This window comes from Venturia canescens, chromosome 7 (assembly GCF_019457755.1).
Source record: "Venturia canescens isolate UGA chromosome 7, ASM1945775v1, whole genome shotgun sequence".
NCBI lineage: Eukaryota > Metazoa > Arthropoda > Insecta > Hymenoptera > Ichneumonidae > Venturia > Venturia canescens.
Genome location: NC_057427.1, coordinates 5598940 through 5617327, shown reverse-complemented (window position 1 = coordinate 5617327; position 18388 = coordinate 5598940). Strand labels below are relative to the sequence as shown.

At 40.5% G+C, this 18388-nt stretch overlaps 3 protein-coding genes and 2 long non-coding RNA genes across 6 annotated transcripts; 2 read left to right on the top strand and 3 right to left on the bottom strand.

Moving 5' to 3' along the window:
- The first annotated feature begins 35 nt into the window (after positions 1–35).
- Positions 36–1594, top strand: LOC122413287 (uncharacterized). Its single transcript, XR_006261534.1, has 3 exons — positions 36–248; positions 542–1094; positions 1499–1594. It is a non-coding gene; the product is annotated as an uncharacterized lncRNA (long non-coding RNA).
- LOC122413281 (BUD13 homolog) lies at positions 1343–4839 on the bottom strand. Of its 2 annotated transcripts, XM_043423524.1 has the most exons (6): positions 4625–4760; positions 4397–4551; positions 2458–4024; positions 2223–2377; positions 1837–2021; positions 1343–1643 (listed from the first exon to the last, which is right to left on the bottom strand). In XM_043423524.1, exons 3-6 carry the CDS (start codon positions 3985–3987, stop codon positions 1471–1473), a joined length of 2043 nt encoding a protein of 680 aa, XP_043279459.1. In that variant the 5' UTR covers positions 3988–4024; positions 4397–4551; positions 4625–4760; the 3' UTR covers positions 1343–1470. The 2 variants fall into 2 exon arrangements, with proteins under 2 accessions (XP_043279459.1, XP_043279458.1); XM_043423523.1 differs by lacking the exon at positions 4397–4551 and having other exon boundaries at positions 4625–4839.
- A 778-nt stretch (positions 4840–5617) lies between these two features.
- On the bottom strand, positions 5618–7171 carry LOC122413285 (uncharacterized). Its single transcript, XM_043423530.1, has 3 exons — positions 6668–7171; positions 6221–6385; positions 5618–5975 (listed from the first exon to the last, which is right to left on the bottom strand). Exons 1-3 carry the CDS (start codon positions 6802–6804, stop codon positions 5690–5692), a joined length of 588 nt encoding a protein of 195 aa, XP_043279465.1. The 5' UTR covers positions 6805–7171; the 3' UTR covers positions 5618–5689.
- Positions 7172–7352: 181 nt separating this feature from the next.
- On the top strand, positions 7353–15654 carry garz (Sec7 domain-containing protein garz). The gene is made up of 5 exons (XM_043423516.1): positions 7353–7803; positions 7971–8169; positions 8773–9000; positions 9336–14533; positions 14915–15654. Exons 1-5 carry the CDS (start codon positions 7693–7695, stop codon positions 15050–15052), a joined length of 5874 nt encoding a protein of 1957 aa, XP_043279451.1. The 5' UTR covers positions 7353–7692; the 3' UTR covers positions 15053–15654.
- On the bottom strand, positions 15407–17994 carry LOC122413286 (uncharacterized). The gene is made up of 3 exons (XR_006261533.1): positions 17578–17994; positions 16934–17122; positions 15407–16866 (listed from the first exon to the last, which is right to left on the bottom strand). It is a non-coding gene; the product is annotated as an uncharacterized lncRNA (long non-coding RNA).
- Between the last annotated feature and the right edge of the window lie 394 nt (positions 17995–18388).

Genomic DNA, 18388 nt, shown 5'->3' with positions numbered 1-18388 from the left:
GACGTCGCGGGGCGTACTGACTGCCGACTGTTCGAGGTCTAACTGCCGACGACCCTGCCCTTGCGTCGCGCGAGTGCCGCTTCTCTATACATCTATCTGCGTCCCTCAAATAACAAATCCACGCACAGGTGTTAACTCTTACCGGCTCAAGTGTTATTTGAATTTACGAGGATACGACCGATTGTTTTTTTAATGAAAAATGCATCGGTTAAGTGGGCTGTCGAACAATGGAAACGCCAGCTGTCAAGGTCGTAGTGATGATTTCAAATTAAATTTGCACTTTTCACTCCTCTCGAGGAAAAAATGCTATGAGAGATGGAAATTTTTCGGTAGAAAGTTCAAATGTACGATCGAAGCTCGGGTTTTCGACGAAAATTCGAGTTTGAAAATAATTTATTGGTTATAGACTCCTCGATGTAATAGTGGGACGCGAGAATGTCTTTCGTGAGCGTAAAATTCAATGAACGATGAAAATACATTTTTAATCGTGTTTGTCGACTCTTCGTATGTCGCTCGATTAACTTTGTTCTACGTTTTTCAGGTAATTCAGGCGTTTTTAATATTGTAATGTCTTTGCCGAATATCTGAGAAGGCCACGGTCGATTCAATAATAATGCACCGACCGTCGTGCGAGTACCGAAGGTCGGAACCCTTCGTACCTCGTACGAAGGGTTGTTTCGAGCTGCTCAAACAAATTATACAAAAAAGTACCCATTCGAAAAAATTGTGATGACCTTGAAATCGGTGTTTTTCGCAATCACTGGAAAAATTCGTTCCTCATCTTCTGGGTTCAGAGAAATTGCAAACCTGAATAGTGAGCTGAAAATCTATCGTGGGTTCCAGACGAAAAATCGAATGCCTCGTTTATCCAGAAGCAGTGAGGCTGGAGCTAAATTCTACAGGACCAATCTTCGAGAGCATAACATTTTCTGGAAAAGTCTCCCACAATATTTTTCTATCTGTAATAATGAAGGCCTGAGAGCAGATTGGAACGATTTTGCTCGCACGCAACTCCATTAAACCAGGATGATTTTGACCAGCGTCAGTGACTCAACTACCGGAGATGCCACTTCATAAAGACAAGTTTTCTGCTTGTAATTTGACTCATAAGTTTACTTGTCTATAATCCAGCATGGAGCACGCTGTCAAAAAATGTGTTTATGAGAAGTGGAAACTCAGGGTCGTTCCTAAGCCGTTGAGGTTGTTCTTCGTAGTAAAAAAGTTTTATAACCGATGATCAGGATTCATGGAGCTGACGATTTCCTCAAATACCAAGAAATTTCTCATCGACTCTTGAAATCAGTCACATTGCGTGTAAACTCATGCCAACAACGACACATCGTTTCATTAAATTCTTATAATTTTATTTCGATCTACCTTTTCTCTCTAATTGATGGAAACAAATTTGTACAAGATTGGAAATCGAAAAAAATGGTGAGAAAATCAAATGGTATGTACAAAGATAAAAATTCACATGTCCGCTGTACTCCACTTGTAGGCTTCCTCTCGAAGGGCTGTACGAGCGTTCCTTGCTTCGAACCACTTCTTCTCGTAACCGTTGCTTCGATCAACGCCGTCCCAACGATAGCCCGGACGTATGCCGAAACGATTTGGTGCGTAAGAACCTTGGTAAACGGCTGGCGCTGCAAATTACACGAAACCGCGAGCGGTAATAGTTCTGACAAACGTTTTCAAACCTAATCAGAGTCCGTTAATTGTACTCGCGAAATCATTTTTATAATCGTTCAATAAACGTCAAAGTTACGAAAAATGATATCATTTATTTTCGTTTTTATGGAGCCGTGCACTTCGAGGGCAGAAATATTTCCAGCTCACCTGGCTCACTCTTTCCTTCCTTAATTCGTCTCTTCCTAATCTCTTCCGCCATCGGATCACCCTCTCGCTCGACCTCTCGAAGAGCTTTATCCAAGTCAGCATCGTTGGCGTATCTCGCCAAAGGTTTACTCATCTCGTACATATCTCGCTCGCGCTTTTCCGCTTGATCGTCGACTTGCTTCAGCCTAAACAATGAATCATTGCCATTTATATTCACGCTAAATCTACGAAAATGATGGCCCAATTTCATGCATTTCGTCACAATCAGTAATGTGAAAATTGTATTTCTGAATAGATTTACTTTCGGAAGTAAACTATTTGAAAACAGAAAATTCATGAGGAAATATACCTCATTTGTGAATCAACGAAAATGATCGAATACGAACCCTCTGCCCCACTTGGCATATTTCTCGTCAATTTCCGCCTGGCGTTTCTCCTTTTCCCGGGTTTCGGCTGCTTCAGCGGCGAAATCTCGTCTCCGACCAGTTTTCCGATCACGGAAAACTGCTGCTTGTCCGACACCGCTCACTTCTGCGCTCATCTGTTGAAAAATTTTGAGTTTTAGAAGAAGTTTGGTTGAAATCTGATGGCAAATGATGTTGCGATTAAATGTAAAATTACCCCTTTGAACACGGCAGCCTCGCGTTTTTTGTGTGCTTCGGTTTCGATCCTGAGGGCACGGGCGTCCTGAAGTCCTGCCGTTTTGCCATCCAGTGTTTTCTTCATTTTTGCTTCACCACCAACTCCACTGTTTTTTCTTTGAGGTTCCATACCCCTAGGTGCCCTCGAATCATCATCATCATCATTCCATCGCGATCTTGATTTCCTCGAAGGTCTTTCGTCGAGTCGACGATTTCGAGCGTCGTTTCTAGTATCAGTTCTTTCGTCTCGGTTGCTTCTCGACTCCTCGATACGAGTGTTTTTCGGAGCTCTCGGTGGGCTCAAATCGGAATCGGAGTCCTTCGATTTTTTACTATGATTTTTCGATGAAATTTCTGTTTTCGATCGTCTCGGTGGGCTCGAATCCGAAACGAAAGTCCTACGAGTTTCCTTTTTTCTGCTGTATTCCTCTTTGTCAGCGTCTTGGTCATGGTTTTTCCTTCTTCTGGGCGGACTCTGATCAGAATCAGAATTTCTGCGATTTTTCTCTTTTCTCCTGTACTCTTTTTCATCATGGTTTTTCCTTCTTCTGGGCGGACTCTGATCTGAATCAGAATTTCTACGATTTTTCTCTTTTCTCTTAGACTCTTCTTCATCGTGATTTTTCCTTCTTCTGGGTGGACTCTGATCTGAATCGGAATTTCTAAGATTTTTCTCTTTCCTCCTATACTCCTCTTCATCGTGATTTTTTCTTTTTCTGGGTGGACTCTGGTCCGAATCGGAATTCTTACGATTTTTCGTTTTCCCCCTATATTCTTCCTCACCGTGGTTTTTTCTTCTTCTAGGTGGACTCTGGTCAGAATCTGAATTTCCACGATTTTTTCTTCTTCCCCTATGCTCACCCTTATCGCGATTCTTCCTTTTCCTGGGAGGACTTTGGTCCGAGTCAGAATTTCCACGACGTCTTTCTTTGCCGCTGTATTCCTTGTTATCAATGGTTCGCTCATTTTCCCTCTTCCTCGGTGGGCTCTGATCCGATTCGGAGCTTTCGCGTTTCGATCTACGAATTGGGCTCGCATCGTGTTTATCTTTGGAAGACATTTTCTTTGATTTTGATTTTCTTCGATCATTAAAATCGGACGAATTTGACTGGCTCGAATCGCTGCTTGATTCTCTTCTTTTTTTTCTTTTTGTCGATCCGTCACGCTTGCCCGAATGCTTCATGTTAGTCATTTTCTTCTCGTTCCCCCAAAGTGGAGATAAATCGCTGTCCAAAGAAGCATTCCTGGAGGGACTCGAATCTCTAAATTTACTGCTTTTACCATTTTCGCTACTGTTTTTCCAGGTTTCTACCCTCGACGCCCCGTCCATGGATCCATAATTCTCATTGGAATCACAAGCAACGTTCCCTTCCCCATCATCCGCTATGATTCTCCATCTTCTCTTATCCGCAAAATCGACGGGTCCTCTCTCATCTATGACTCCGACGATCTGTGGCGCATCTTCTGTGTTATTGAGAATGCTAAATTCGCCTTGCTCGATAGGCCTCATATTTCGGATGTCAACATCATCGTCAATAATTTTGACTCTGAAACCAATGCAAAAAAACATTTTTCAGTTTTTCTTACTCAATACTAATTTGCTTGAAGAACTTTGGTAAGATATCCTTGTACATGACACCAATTTCGTTTCAATTATTGCTAAAATTCTCAAAGCTCATCCCCTAATAAAAGATTATGAAGTTCATAATCTATTGATCCCGATCCATCAAAAAGTTTCTCAAACATTGAAATTACATCGTTTTCAAAAAAAGGTCCCAACAATGAAGAATTACATCGCAATGCCAGTATTCGGCTATCTAACATTCCAAGACTGCTTTTCCTAGTTTATTGTCAGTGTTTTTATATTGATCAATCATATCAAGGCTTCGATCATTGTATTTTGTGGGATCTCTACTGACCTGGATTATTAACTACTGGCATGAAAAATTAGACAAAAGTGTTTGCAAGTTATGATTGTTTTCAAAAAGTTATTCCAATGAATGCGATGTTAAATATTTTCGCTCGCATTGGGTATACAATCGTCCCGCCATCCGAACAGTTCGTAGACGATATCCTAAAACACAAAGTCTCGAATATATGACTTGCGCGCCAAACGCACTCGAGACGCGAATGAAAAACGTACTCACGTTTTAGAGCCAACTTTTGTTTTCTTCTTCTTTTTTCTTTTCGCTGCACCATCATCTTTTTCACTGAGATATTTCCGCAAATATTCTTTCTGACTCATTTTCATGTTTCCCGTTTTATCCATGTTGCCGCTTGTTGATTATTTTTTGCAGTGGTTACGTACTTCATTCACTAACACTCAAAACTGCTTTGGCATTTCCATACAAACAATCAGCTGTTCCCAGATAACCGTGCACGATGGGTGCGACGGTACCTCCCTGAACTGAGCCGATTAACTTTGGATTTCTGACTTTTTTGAGATGTAAATCATTATTTTTGTATTGTAGAGCTTTGGACACGCTTTGGGTGATTGTCGGATCAAAATCGACTCTCCTTGGAAAGTAGTTAAATAGAAACACTGAAATTTACTATTAAAAAGGGACAATGCGGGCCATAAATTTTACCCATAAGTATCCCACAGTACTACCGATTTACTGTTTTTCGTGAGAAACGTGAATCCCAATCTGGCAAAATAAAAATAAACCTTAACGATTTTTTTCAGTAGAAAAACAAAAATTGCAATACGTTCGCAATTAGTTTGAGATCAGATTTTTCACTAGCTCGTTTGGTGCGTTATATTTGTATAGATCGTCGCTCTGTCCCTTTACGTTTGCTACGTACTTTCAGCTTGGGCTGGTAGGGCGGGAATAAGCCAGAGCCAGGGCCAGGAGCAGCCAGGAGAGCCCTTGCGCTGGGTTTTTGGTTTCCATAGCGAGAAGCGAGAATGGTAGTAGGTAGAGCTAACGTTTGGTATTCGCTAGGTGCGCGACTGCAGCGCCAATGAATACATGAACTAAAGAACGCTGTTTTAGTCAGAATGTGAATTTTTTGGCAATAAAAAATTCTCATTATTTGTAAAAATGAAATCCGTCGTTGTAAAAAACAAATAAGGATTTATATTTACTTTTATCTTATATTTATCTGGAGGCAGAGGAAAAAAATGTGTGTATGGCAAATTAAAAAATAATGTTTATTGTCAGCTTAAGTTCTTTGATAGAGTACCACAGGCTTTGCTTACGAATTTTTTATTATTCTCGATCTTCTATTTTTATCAATTTTGTATCTTCGACAATTTCTGTTTGAATTTCAGCATGATTTATGTCTTTATTGACATATCGATTGCAAATAAATGTTTTTGAATTAACATCGGACTCTGAGTAAAAATTTACTTGACACTCTTGGTCAACTGTAGGTTCGGTTAAAATAATTGGAGGACTTTTAATCATTATCTGAACGAATTCAACAATCTTCGGCTCAGTATGAGTTGTTGATGGTAATATTCTTTTTAATCGACGGTCCACTAAACTCTTGCACCTGGAAGAAACAGTATGTCTAAATTATAGTTTTTATAATCATATAATTAAATGTTTGTAAATTTATTTTCTTACAACGAAACTTATCAAGTCAATTATATTATTATTTTTACATTGAATAATCAATACTGTTGCTTTCATTAGGAAAAATTTGATTCATTAGTCTTTTAGATTATTACTAAATTTTTATGACATCGATTTTATATCCAATTTATATTGATACATTTTCTACATATATTTATTTACCTGTTTAGAGCTGAAGATTCATCATCTTTTGAAGATTTGTAGATCGGAGGGAATATGGTTGGAGCATAGCTAGGACTTGACTCCTCTTCAGATTTTTTCCCTCCAATAAAATGATCACTACAAATGTAATTATATGGTTTGGGAATCCACGGTGATCCATCAACACTTTACAAAAAATTATACATGATCAATACATTTTTTTATATAACATGAACATAAAATCTTAATATAATAGAAGATCTATGACAGCAAATAATTTTTAGTTGTCAATAAATTAAAAAAAAAATACATTATTTGTTACACAATTATAAAAAATTTGAAGCATTTCAACATGAAATTTTTTAAATTAACTAAATACGATATTTTATTATTTATACAAAACTAATGAATTTCCGAAAATCTGCTATTCTGTTTTGTTATTGAAATTGAGGTTATGATACTACTTACTTTTGCCTTCTTACTGCAGCTATCCATTTATTTCTTTGATTTATTTTCCATTTAGCCGTTGGAAATTTATAAAATTTACAATCATTTTTTCTCGATGTATTTTTACAAGTCACAACACAGCAACTCCGGTGACTCATTTTGTGTTATTATTAAAACGTAATCGCAACTTTCACGTGTATTCGCTGTGTGCAACTGCAGCGCCAATAATAAATGAACTAAAACAGCGTCCTTTAGTGTCGAAATTGATCACTGCGTACGCTAGTGTCAATTTGGCTTCCCCTACCATGGCACCTAGCGAACGTAAGTAAGTAAGGTGCAGACTGCAGCAGTAAGGTGTTCCGTAGTGGGCGTAGTGGGAATAGCGAAGAGCTCAGCGGCGAAAGCGCGATACGAGACTTGGACGAGAATAAATTTTGAAATTTATTTTTTATTAAATGGTTCACCATTGAACGACTTGCACCACCACGAACCTCAAGACCCCCAAGAAATAAAAAGAAAAAAAAATTCAAAATATTTCTCTTTGGATTACGATGTAATTTTCTAGGTACGGAAAGTTGTGGATCGCGGCATCTACGAGAAAAGAGCAGAAGCTTCAAACTCGACCCCTGTTTTATCGATGTCCTGCATCTATGCGACATTTTGAAAGAAATAGCAGTGAAAAAAGTAAAACACTCGTGTTTCGTTAAAATAGTGTGAGTGAGACTTCTCGGATAGATGTGAGGCGTGTGAGGCACGTACAGTCCCGAGTTGCCGTCGCGTTGGAACTTCATGTTGCCTGACGTTTAAAGTCCCCTTGGGGTTTTATCGAACCGTTCGGATTCGTTGATAAAAAAAAAAAACAACATACGGTATTTGTTTAGAGGGTGATTTCGGGCAGTATTGTCATTACTTTGCAGCCCGTTAGAACGGCGAAAAAGAGAGATTCATGACAATACGTCAAATACAGGCGAGCATGTAGTCGCTTGACGGCAGTAGTTTTTATTTTAAAAGATTTTTATACCCGGAAGGAAAGACACTCGAGCACAATGATCAGAACGACGTGTCCACTCGGCGGACTCTTCGTCGTCGAGGGTGAAGTTGGACTTCTAATGACGGCTATGCGACGAGGGGTACGATGGTCCTCTCATTCTCACCAGGTTCAGCGTTTTTCCATCTTATATACTCCTAACTCTTATCTCAACCAACTGTTTGGTTATATCAATAATAACTTGTTATTTTATCACTTCCATATATATAATGTCCGTACACACGCAGAGGTAAGACATTATCTTTTTTGTGAAATTTCCAATTTTTCCCATCATAGGATGAGGATCAAGATGTGCTGATGAAAGGATTGTCAACATTGAAGGAAGCTCTTAACGACGCAAGGAACTTGTCCGCTCTAGAGCCAGGTGTCTTTCTTGCCCCATTCCTCGAAATTGTCAGATCCGAAGAAACCACTGGACCTGTCACTAGTCTAGCTCTTTCCGCTGTCAACAAAATGATATCCTATGGTCTTATCGGTAAAGAATATCTTCTTATTTTTCACAATTGCAATGTATTTTGTTTACATCTGACAGGTGTTGAGGAAAAATATTTCAGTTTTTAAAAGGTGACAAAATCAAAATTTTTTTCTATTTTTTTTTTAGCAATGGAAACTCATGGATTTCTCTTGCCCATTGAATCATCGTTATGAGGCTGTGCCTGTTTTTAATGTTTTTTTTTTTACTCAACTGATATTATTTTTACATGAAACATAACAATGAGAGATACAGAAGTGATTATATTCATGACAAGTTATTGAAATAAGCGACTCTCAACCATGACTGGAGAGAAGAAATCTGAAAACTTTTATTCCTTCTTTTTGATTTTATATTTTTTAAAAATTTCATTCCTCAAAATCAAGTATACTGAATGTCATGCGGGAAGCTACGATAATAGTAACAATAACAATTTTTTTATTCCTGATATTTAGTAGTTTTCTTTAATTGGTTGTGGAGATTATTTTTTGCATAAGTTTGAAAAACTTTAGGATAATGATAAAATATTCAAATACTATCGAAAGATGCAGTTTTAATGTCATTGCTCGTGATCATTATTTCACTTTCATTAATTTCATATTACAGATCACGAGCATCCAGCGATTGGTGCTTGTGTCGAGGCGATTGCAGATGCAGTAACCCACGCGAGATTCGTAGGGACAGACGCATCTGGCGATGGTGTCGTTCTTATGAGGATACTGCAAGTACTACGAGCTCTTGTGCTCTCTCCTGCAGGCGATCACTTGTCGGATGAGAGTATTTGCGAAATTATGCTCAGTTGTTTCAGAATATGCTTTGAAACTCGTCTCAGCGGTGAGAACAGTTGAATAATATTAAGAGAAAAGAGACCATTGGATGATGAATAATTGAAAATATTCAGCATTCGTGTATATTAATTGATTTTCGGTGAAAGCTCGAATAAATTTGATCGATTATTATTAGAATATTAAAAATATAGAGTGACTGAAGTGAATCAATTTATCTAAAGCACAAATCGATAAAATACAGTTATTAATTTTTTTTGTTTTTATGCCGTTCAACCAGTAATAAGTCAAAATATTGCAATGGCTTCAAGTGAATTTTACTAGAGAATGTAAACCGAAATAATTTTCATAGCAATAAAATCGGCTGAAAAATGTTTTTCCCAGAATTACTACGTCGAACAGCGGAGCACTGTTTGCGCGACATGGTGCACCATTTGTTTGCGCGCCTCTCTCAGTTCGCAGACGACACTCGGGTAATTCCGAATATGAAGAAAATGCGAACGAACGGGATGGAAAATTCGAGAGGAAAGTTGAGGAAGGGAAAGAACGTTGGAAAGCAAAAGTCGCTGGGTGGTGGGGTTAATAAACAAACGGTGGATCAGAACGATGAAGAGAGTGAGACGCGGCTGTTGAGTCCGGTGGATCGTGCGCGGGCGGACCATTTGGCCACAACACCGGTGATACCAGTCGGTAATATCGTGGACATGCAAGGATCTTTGGACCACGGAGCTCCTGACAAGCCGAACGAAGAAGAATCGTCAAAAGTTTCATCGAGTAACGATTCGGAAAAGAAACAAACGAGCGAGAACAACGATGATAAGAAAATCGAGGAAAACCCGTCGCAGGGGGCTGCGAAAACGGAGGAAACTTCTGTCGGAGAATCTTCAACGGTGAAAGAAAAATTGGCCGATTCGCAGGAAACGAACAAGCTCGAAGACTCGAAAGCTTCGGACCCTGTTGAGAAATGCAACAAAAATATTGACAAAGAAATCCAATCTTCAAATACGACAGACGATTCCAAGGAGCCGGTGGACAAAAAGAAAGATGTTATATCCGAGAAAGAGACTGGAGCAACGAGCGACAACGAAAAAGTAAGCGAAAACGTTCAGTCGCCGGTTGGAAGCGTAGAGGACTTGTCGTTGGACGACAATACGAGTATAGGAAGCGGTAACAACAACGTTAAAACCCCGAAGATACCAATGGACTCGGAATCCCAATTAGAAGAATACGTGAACACTCAAGGCGTCAGATTTACCCCGCTCCAGCAGTTGTCCCCTTACGGTGCCCTGTGCGTACGTGAATTATTTCGTTTTCTCGTTTCACTCTGCAGTCCCCTCGACAAGCAAAACACAGAAATAATGATGCACCTGGGACTGAGTCTTCTGCAAGTCGCTCTCGAGATAGCCGCTGATTCGTTGGCTAATTTTCCTTCTCTACTGTCTCTCGCCAAGGACGAATTGTGTAGAAATCTCATATTGCAATTAGGCACCGATCGACTCTCCATCCTCGCAGCCGATCTTCAAGTCTCGTTTTTACTCTTCGAATCGCAACGCGAACACCTCAAATTCCAATTGGAACATTACATACTCAAGCTCATGGAAATCGTAGATTCCGATTCAAACCGAATAACGTACGAGCAACGGGAACTCGCGCTCGAGGCTATAGTCCGGATCTGGCGAGTCCCGGGTCTACCTGCTGAGTTGTATCTCAATTACGATTGTGGCCTCTACTCGACAAACCTTTACGAAGATCTTATGAAGTTACTGTCGAAAAACGCGTCCGCCCTGATGGGTAGCATGTACAGCATACAATTTATATCACTCGAGGCTATAATAAGTCTGGTCGTCGGAATCGAAGCCCGTTGCAAAGGTTATCGGGACTTGTGCAAGCCATCGAGGCACCAAAATACCGAACCATTGCCAACGAGAAGCGAGCTGTTGTCAACGAAAGCCAGCAAGCGATGGCTCGCCCTCGGTACAGAGAAATTCAACGAGAACCCACGCGAGGGCATCGCGAAGCTCACGGAACACGGGCTCCTCAGTACCGTTCCGGGAGGGCCATCGGATCCGGAGAAAATAGCAAAATTGTTACGGGAAAATCCGATGCTTGACAAGAAAGCGATCGGCGAGTACATAAGCAGAAAAGAGAACAAAACGATATTGAATTGTTTCGTGCAAAATTTCGATTTCCATAATACAAGAATAGATCAAGCGTTGCGACAATATCTCGAATCATTCAGGCTCCCGGGCGAAGCACCGGTGATTTCATTGTTGCTGGAAAAGTTTGCCGATCACTGGCACGACAGTAACGGGCGTCCATTCGCCTCCGCGGACGCTGCCTTCACTCTAGCTTATGCAGTTATAATGCTCAACGTCGATCAACACAATTACAATGCTAAACGCCAGAGTATTCCAATGACGGCCGAGGAGTTTAAGAGAAATTTAAAAAAGGTCGACGGCGGAGCGGATTTCGATCAGGATATGCTCGACGAGATTTACACGTCCATTAAGGGCGAGGAGATCGTGATGCCGGCGGAGCAAACGGGCCTCGTGAAAGAAAATTATTTGTGGAAAGTTTTGCTTCGCCGTGGTGCAAGTCGCGAGAGTATTTATTTGAAAGTTGGAAATTCCGGGGAGTTCGTTGACAAAGAACTCGCTGAACGTGCCTGGGCGCCGATAATAAGCGCTCTGTGTCGCGCTTATGACAAAGCGCCTGACAGATCGTTGCAGCGACGAGTCGCACAGACTTTTCTCAGCTGCGCATCGATAAGCTCGTATTACGCCATGAGCAGCGATCTCGACACTCTCGTAGTAAGTCTTTGCAAATTTACAGGTCTGGCAACCGGCGGTGAGCCCGAGCAGATAGTCCTGCATCTCGGTGGTAGCGGAAGATGTCAATTGGCGGCACGAACCCTCTTCAAAATAACCCACCTGTACGGGAACGGCTTGAGATCCTCGTGGAAGAACATCATCGATTCGCTGCAAACTCTTCACAAGGCTCGACTGCTACCGAAGGCGATGACCGAGGGTGAAGACTTTTTGGAAACCGGCGGCAGAGTATCTCTCATAAGAGAACCAACGACTCCGAAAGCGCCTCCCGTTGAGCAGGGAATATTATCCAGTTTGTATTCTTACATAGCTCTGGAAACGACGCGACCGCCCCATCCGGCTGAAGCAATGACGCGAAAGAGAGCGACCGATTGCATTGCTAACTGTTATCTAAAGCAAATTATCGAAGAAAGCAAATTTTTGGAGGTGGACTCGCTGAGATCCCTGATCGGGGCTCTCGTCTCTGTGAATCCTCACGACGAGGATATATCAGTTTTTATTCTTGAACTTTTGCTCGACGTGACGATCCAAAATCGAGATCGAGTGATGTGCGTCTGGCCCATAGTCCAAGCTCATTTGGACGGTTTACTGACGACCGCGGCTCGCGAGAACCATCCGTATTTGTTGGAAAGAGTAGCGGTTGGGATGCTCCGGTTGGCGATAAGATTATTGCGAGGAGAGGAATTCGCTTGGACGGTTTTGCCTCCGCTGATGCCGATCACGCTTTTACCGTCAGCTACGACCCCCCCTCTCTCGCGGCAGATCGCCTACGGCCTATTTGAACTACTAAAAACGGGGGCTGCCAATATTCATAGCTCCGAAGATTGGAAAGTCGTGTTTGCTCTTCTCGAGTGTGCGGGTGCTGGCGCGCTGCAGCCGAAACAGCAGCAGAACGCCACCGGGGCTAATAACAATGTTAGTAACAATTCAGCCGAGGAAACCTCGGCTCCGAGCGCGAGAACATCCGTTTTGGATCAAAGGCCCGTATCGCCCATTCCCGAATGGGTTCTAGTCTCTCCGACCGGCACAGAAGCTCCTTTACCAGTTGCAGCGGACACGATAATACTCGATCGTGATTTGCAGCCCCACGATCCAGTTGCCCTCGCCAAATGTTGCGAGAGTTTGGTCTTCCTGGTTCGAGACGTCGCTCACGTGACGCCCTTCAACTTCGAGCTTTGCATCCGCTGCGTCAGGACGTTCGGCGAAGCCGTTTTGCAGAACAACAGCACAACCAAGCGAGGAAGAGTCAACTCTTCGGTCGGCGACACAGCGACGAATCCGGCTTATCAACAAGCCCCTCTGCAGTTGCTCGATCTCATGCACACCCTGCACACCAGGACCGCTCAGATATTCAACTGGTGGGCCGAGGAAAACGGTCAAAAGAGCGACGAGATTGCCTCCCTCTGGCCGCAAGCTTGGAAGCCTCTGCTCCAGGGGATCGCTCGCTTGTGCTCCGACTCCAGACGCCCCGTCCGAGCATCCGCCATCACTTTTCTCCAAAGCACACTCCTGGCCCACGACTTGGCACAATTAACAGCCATCGAGTGGTCCCAGTGCCTCGAGCAAGTCCTGTTCCCCCTGCTCGCCCAACTCCTCGACCCCGTCGCTCCCAACGATCCATCCGGTATCGAGGAGACTCGGGTCCGGGCTGCCATGCTTTTGTCCAAAGTGTTCCTTCACCATTTAACGCCCCTGCTCACCCTTCCGGGTTTCCTTCCATTGTGGCTGACCGTTCTTGACCTACTGAGGGCTTACATGCACGCCGACAACAGCGAATTGCTCTTCGAAGCTATTCCTGAATCTTTGAAAAACATGCTCTTGGTCATGTCCTCGACTAACGTACTGACTCCAACTTCCAGTCTCTGGGAACCCACCTGGCGCACGATCAATGCTTTTCTCCCAAACCTACGAAGCGAACTCTTCCCCGAGCCTTCGAACGTCGAGAACAGCCCCATCAACCAAGCGTCCTCGGATAGCCGGCCTAAATCACCACAGGGCCCGGTCATCAGTCTCGTCGAACAGGAACAACCGGCTTTCCAGAATTCTATCGCACCTCAACCGGAAATACCGAGACAGAGGTTGAACGATTGCGGGGGTAGTTCTAATTACATTCCTATTAATATTACTTCTTGTGCTCCTGAGATTGGAACGTCGACTGGACTCCCAGCAATTCCTGTTCTCCTCTCAAACGTTGGAACGCAGGAAGAAACCTCGAGAAGCCAGGAGACAGCGAATAGTCAAATTATGGATATCCCAAAACCGGAAGCTCCTCAGGATGTAACCGAGCCTCGTGTCATTAGCCTTTTGGGCCAAGAACAACCGTCCTTCACTGGTCAAATTGCCCTTCAACCGGAAATGTTCCAAGAATCAAGCCGGGTTTTAGGAAATTCAGTCAATTTTTCTTCGCCGACTGACCACGGTGGGAACTTGAGCTATCCTAACGCTTCTAGCCTTCCGAGTGATGTCCTTGAGTCAAAAGAACACCAGCAAGTCGTCAATCTCTTGAATCAACCACCGCCAAGCGTTTCCAGCCCCGTTGCCGTTCAGCCAACCGCTCAATCCTTCGATTTTTATCGCATCGCAGAACACTCTCCTGATTCATCGATATTGATGAAGACTCCTGATCGACAAGCTTGGGATACCCCCGTGGTTGAAACGCTTCCGGACAACCAGAAGTTTCGGGATTTGGAAATTTCCTCCGAATATGTCAACGACCCTGTTGCTTCCGAACACTTGACCAAGTCGACATTTGAGGTGAGAAAGTCCCGAATTTATTTTCTCAGCCGTCCACCACAAAATATTGATGATCCCATCATTTTAAAAGTTTCACGAATCAACAGATAGCTTTCGCCAAAGAGAAAAAATTACGCTTTTCGATACTTTTTCCCAAACAAAAATTTTGATTCTTCATCGAAATAAAAAAAAAAAAAATTCAAAGGTTCAAATAAATATAAAATCTTTTCTCCATTCTGAAATTCAAAGTAATCTCGATACATCGGTATTTAAATAAATGGCAGTCTCTTAATCTAAACCATTTTTGCCTCATTTTTCAATGTTCGGCATGTTATTGAATCTCCGAAATTTCAACCTATCGAAATACTGACTATTTGTTGAACCGATTTCAAATTTCAACAGATTCAAACGGAAGATTCTAAAGTGTCAACGGTAACGGCGCCATCCGCATCATCAGTGACGACAACGATGTTCAATTCAGCGGCGTATTTCAGCGAGGATCCAGCCGCCGATCGTTTGTTCGTTGTGACAAATCCTTGACGATTGTACATTGTATACCGTGTATATTGTATCATATAAAAGTATAAAAACAAACGAGAAACCAACCATTGTTAATTCAATTTATATACTATAGGTGTGTAACACACGTCCTATGAAATCAATTAACAAATCTGCTATGTATAGTTCACGCGTACGTTAAAATAATTAGTCAATCTGATGGTTGTGTTGTTATTGTTACGATCATTTGTTTATTATCATGTTTCTTTTTCTTGAGTAAAAAAAACAAAATTATGTACGTTAAAACTTATGAATGCATTGTTACACAGTATGAACAGGATAATGGAAATTATAATGAAACGCATGAATATAGAAGAGAGGAAGAAAAAACCTGAATTTCAAAAATTATTATTCTGTATATTTCACAAAACAGCGTATTTATCCCACATTAATTAATGAACAAATATTTATCCATAAAGTATAACGAATGAATTATAAACTTTTATTATATCATTGAGGAACACGAAATTTTTGTATCCTTCAAGTAGAGGCACTCGTATTTGGGTTTCTTTTCCTTATTTTAGGCTCTCCGGAGACTTTGTAATAAATGCGAGATCGTTGAAATATATTTATTCTTAAATTCACCTCTTATAAATATTCTTTCTTCTCGTTATAAGTCACATGCTTCCTCATTTATCAACAACTGGAAACAGTCTTCTAGAATGTATTTGTGTAATCTTGAATTTGATAGCAAATTTCTTCTGTCAATGAGCGAAGAACAACGGTAAAAATTAATAATTAATCAAGGTGATAAATTCAACTTCAAAATCCATAAAACTTTCAATTATGGTTCATTTTCAAAATGGAAATTACTTAAAGAGAATACACGAGTCATTGTACTTTGGAGTTTATAGAAAAATAAGAGAGAGAGCTAAGAAATGTATATTATTAATATAAAAAAGATGTTACAAATTTTTTTAACCCTTTAAATTCAACAATCTCGTATTAATTGAAAATTTCTTTGGCTTTCTTCTTCTTCTTCTTGAATGGTTTTTAGATACAATGAACAACATCATCTTTTCACATGTTTCGAAGCCTGGTACAAAGATATAGAAAAATGCCTAAATACGTAGGTTCATACAATCAATGAAACTCATTGACTTTGTAGTCGTTACAATACATTTCCAAGTGTTTATTGGATATAGGATTGAAGAAAACTTAATTATACGATAACGAGAAACAAAATTGTATAGTGAAATAATGGAGTCACAAATAATTCACTTAGAACTAACTGCCTGGAAATAATGATAACGGGAAGTAGCATCCGATTATAGTTACAGCAGTCATGCTATTCATGTCACATTTCGCTCAATTATCACTCCACTCAGGCTGTTTATCAAATCTCATTTTTTTCTATGTTTCTACCAATATTAAAGTATTAAGTAACAAAAATGTTCAGTTGACAAACATTATTAAGTATTAACAGATATTATTTTTTCTGTAGTTGCTTATCGATTACATCGATGAAACTCCCTGGAGCTTTCGCATAACAAAAAACAAAACAAAAATACTTCTTTACTTAAGTATATTTTTATCGGATATAGAAAAATACTTAATCTTTGTATTAAGCGAAGCTACTACTTTTTAGTGCCATTGATCTGGTTACTATTCATTTTTGTTTCTGTCTTTTTTTTTGATTTTTTGGATCTTTTCTTTTTCCCATTTTCTTCAGTGTTATTCTCTCGATTTAGGAACCATACACAACTGTGTCCCAGTTGTTGGCATTTGCCGCACAATTCCTCCGGGTGTGCTTTTGATCTATCAGTGTTACGTAATTTTTTCCTCCATAGCCTTCTCTGTATAACAGTCATCAAGTATTTAAGGAAAGACAAAGGTTTCGATATTAATAGATATAATATTTACCTGTTGTTTAGCATACACTTTCGTCCCGCATCCTCTACAAGTCTGAGTAGTATTAGCCCAACTATTACCTGAAGACCATTGGCGGTCACATTTAGGACATTGGTAGAGTCCAAAGCATCGGCTTTTGCCTTGATACGGCGTCAATTTCTTAGGGTCTTCTGCCTCCGATCCTTCAGCCTCTTTTGGAGCCTGAAACACAATGAAAAAATTGACTGAATTCATGCAAAAAATCTTTTTTCTTCCCGAACTAATTTTCGCGAAGTGAAAGCAACGTTGATATTTTACACACTATTCAACAAGTCTCAAATGCTTTTTTTTCGTCTAAAACAACTGAAAGAAATTGTTACAATTGACAAATTTTACTGAAAAGTTGTTATTTCATGAAATATTTTCTATCGCGTATAGTTCAAAAATAACGTGCGTTTTTCGTGTATGAAGATACGTTGTGTCGTACGACGATCACGAAATAGAATATTTTTAGTCGGCCGTATATGCGCAGTGTCCCCCGTAATTTGAAACGTCGTATATAGCAATAGAATTATATGTGAAATAAAAAGAAACTCTTAGCCCGGTCCATTCCAAGTATATTCGAAAAATACGTTGAGAAGATTCCGAACGGGATATTATGAATAAAAATACATTACCATTTTTTTATCGCACGGACGAGCTGCTCTGCTTTTGTATCGAGACAAATGAATGGTCAAATACACCACTGAATACTTCAAGCTTCAAGTAATTTAAAATAGTTGAAAATCGGAATATGAAGAAGAATGCATGGACGATAGGATGAAAAATGTAGATTTATTATACAAAAAATAAGACAAAAGAATAATTAATTTCTATAGGCGAACAACTAATCAGTACGAAAAAATAGTCACGTTCGTCGAAGAGCGCAGTGCTGAAAACTCTGAACAGTTATTTAGATAAGCTTCTGCGATGCGATAATCTGAGATCATGAGCCATAAATCAACGATAAAGATCGGGTATCGGGTTATACACATGAGTATAGACATGAAATAAAGGGATTCCCCTGAATAACAAAATCGAGGTAAAGAAGTCCCTATTTTTTTTATCCACAAAGTTATACCGGACGGTATATTGTAAAAATCTTTTTAAAAATGATGAAGCGTTTTTCCTATTGAAGAGTTTATAAATTTCGTTTGTTAGTACACATTTTCTACAGCATCCGACGATATTATTATTAATTAAGTTCATATGTAATTTACGAAATCAGGTGAGCCTGGCTTTTTGACTTCGCTCCCATTTTTCAACACAGACGCAATAGAGTAGCTCGTGATTTGTTGAACGATCCAACTGATTGTTAGACAAGTTGGACAATTTTTAAAGGTCATCCTATTACAAGCGGGAAAGTACTCTTAATTCAAAATCACTTTATTGCATTACAAGGCAATTTGGATTTCCAACTCAACTCCTCCACCAAAAAAATGAAGTAGT

Coding starts and splice junctions, on each gene's coding strand:
- LOC122413281 (XM_043423523.1), bottom strand. CDS start 4,746: ATGGATAAAACGGGAAACATGAAAATGAGTCAGAAAGAATATTTGCGG. Junction 2,378..2,457: donor AGGCTGCCGTGTTCAAAGGG/GTAATTTTACAT, acceptor ATTTTTCAACAG/ATGAGCGCAGAAGTGAGCGG. Junction 1,644..1,836: donor GGAAGGAAAGAGTGAGCCAG/GTGAGCTGGAAA, acceptor TGTAATTTGCAG/CGCCAGCCGTTTACCAAGGT.
- LOC122413285 (XM_043423530.1), bottom strand. CDS start 6,804: ATGAGTCACCGGAGTTGCTGTGTTGTGACTTGTAAAAATACATCGAGA. Junction 6,386..6,667: donor GCTGCAGTAAGAAGGCAAAA/GTAAGTAGTATC, acceptor TTTTTTGTAAAG/TGTTGATGGATCACCGTGGA. Junction 5,976..6,220: donor GAATCTTCAGCTCTAAACAG/GTAAATAAATAT, acceptor TGTTTCTTCCAG/GTGCAAGAGTTTAGTGGACC.
- garz (XM_043423516.1), top strand. CDS start 7,693: ATGATCAGAACGACGTGTCCACTCGGCGGACTCTTCGTCGTCGAGGGT. Junction 7,804..7,970: donor GGTCCTCTCATTCTCACCAG/GTTCAGCGTTTT, acceptor TTCCCATCATAG/GATGAGGATCAAGATGTGCT. Junction 9,001..9,335: donor CTTTGAAACTCGTCTCAGCG/GTGAGAACAGTT, acceptor TGTTTTTCCCAG/AATTACTACGTCGAACAGCG.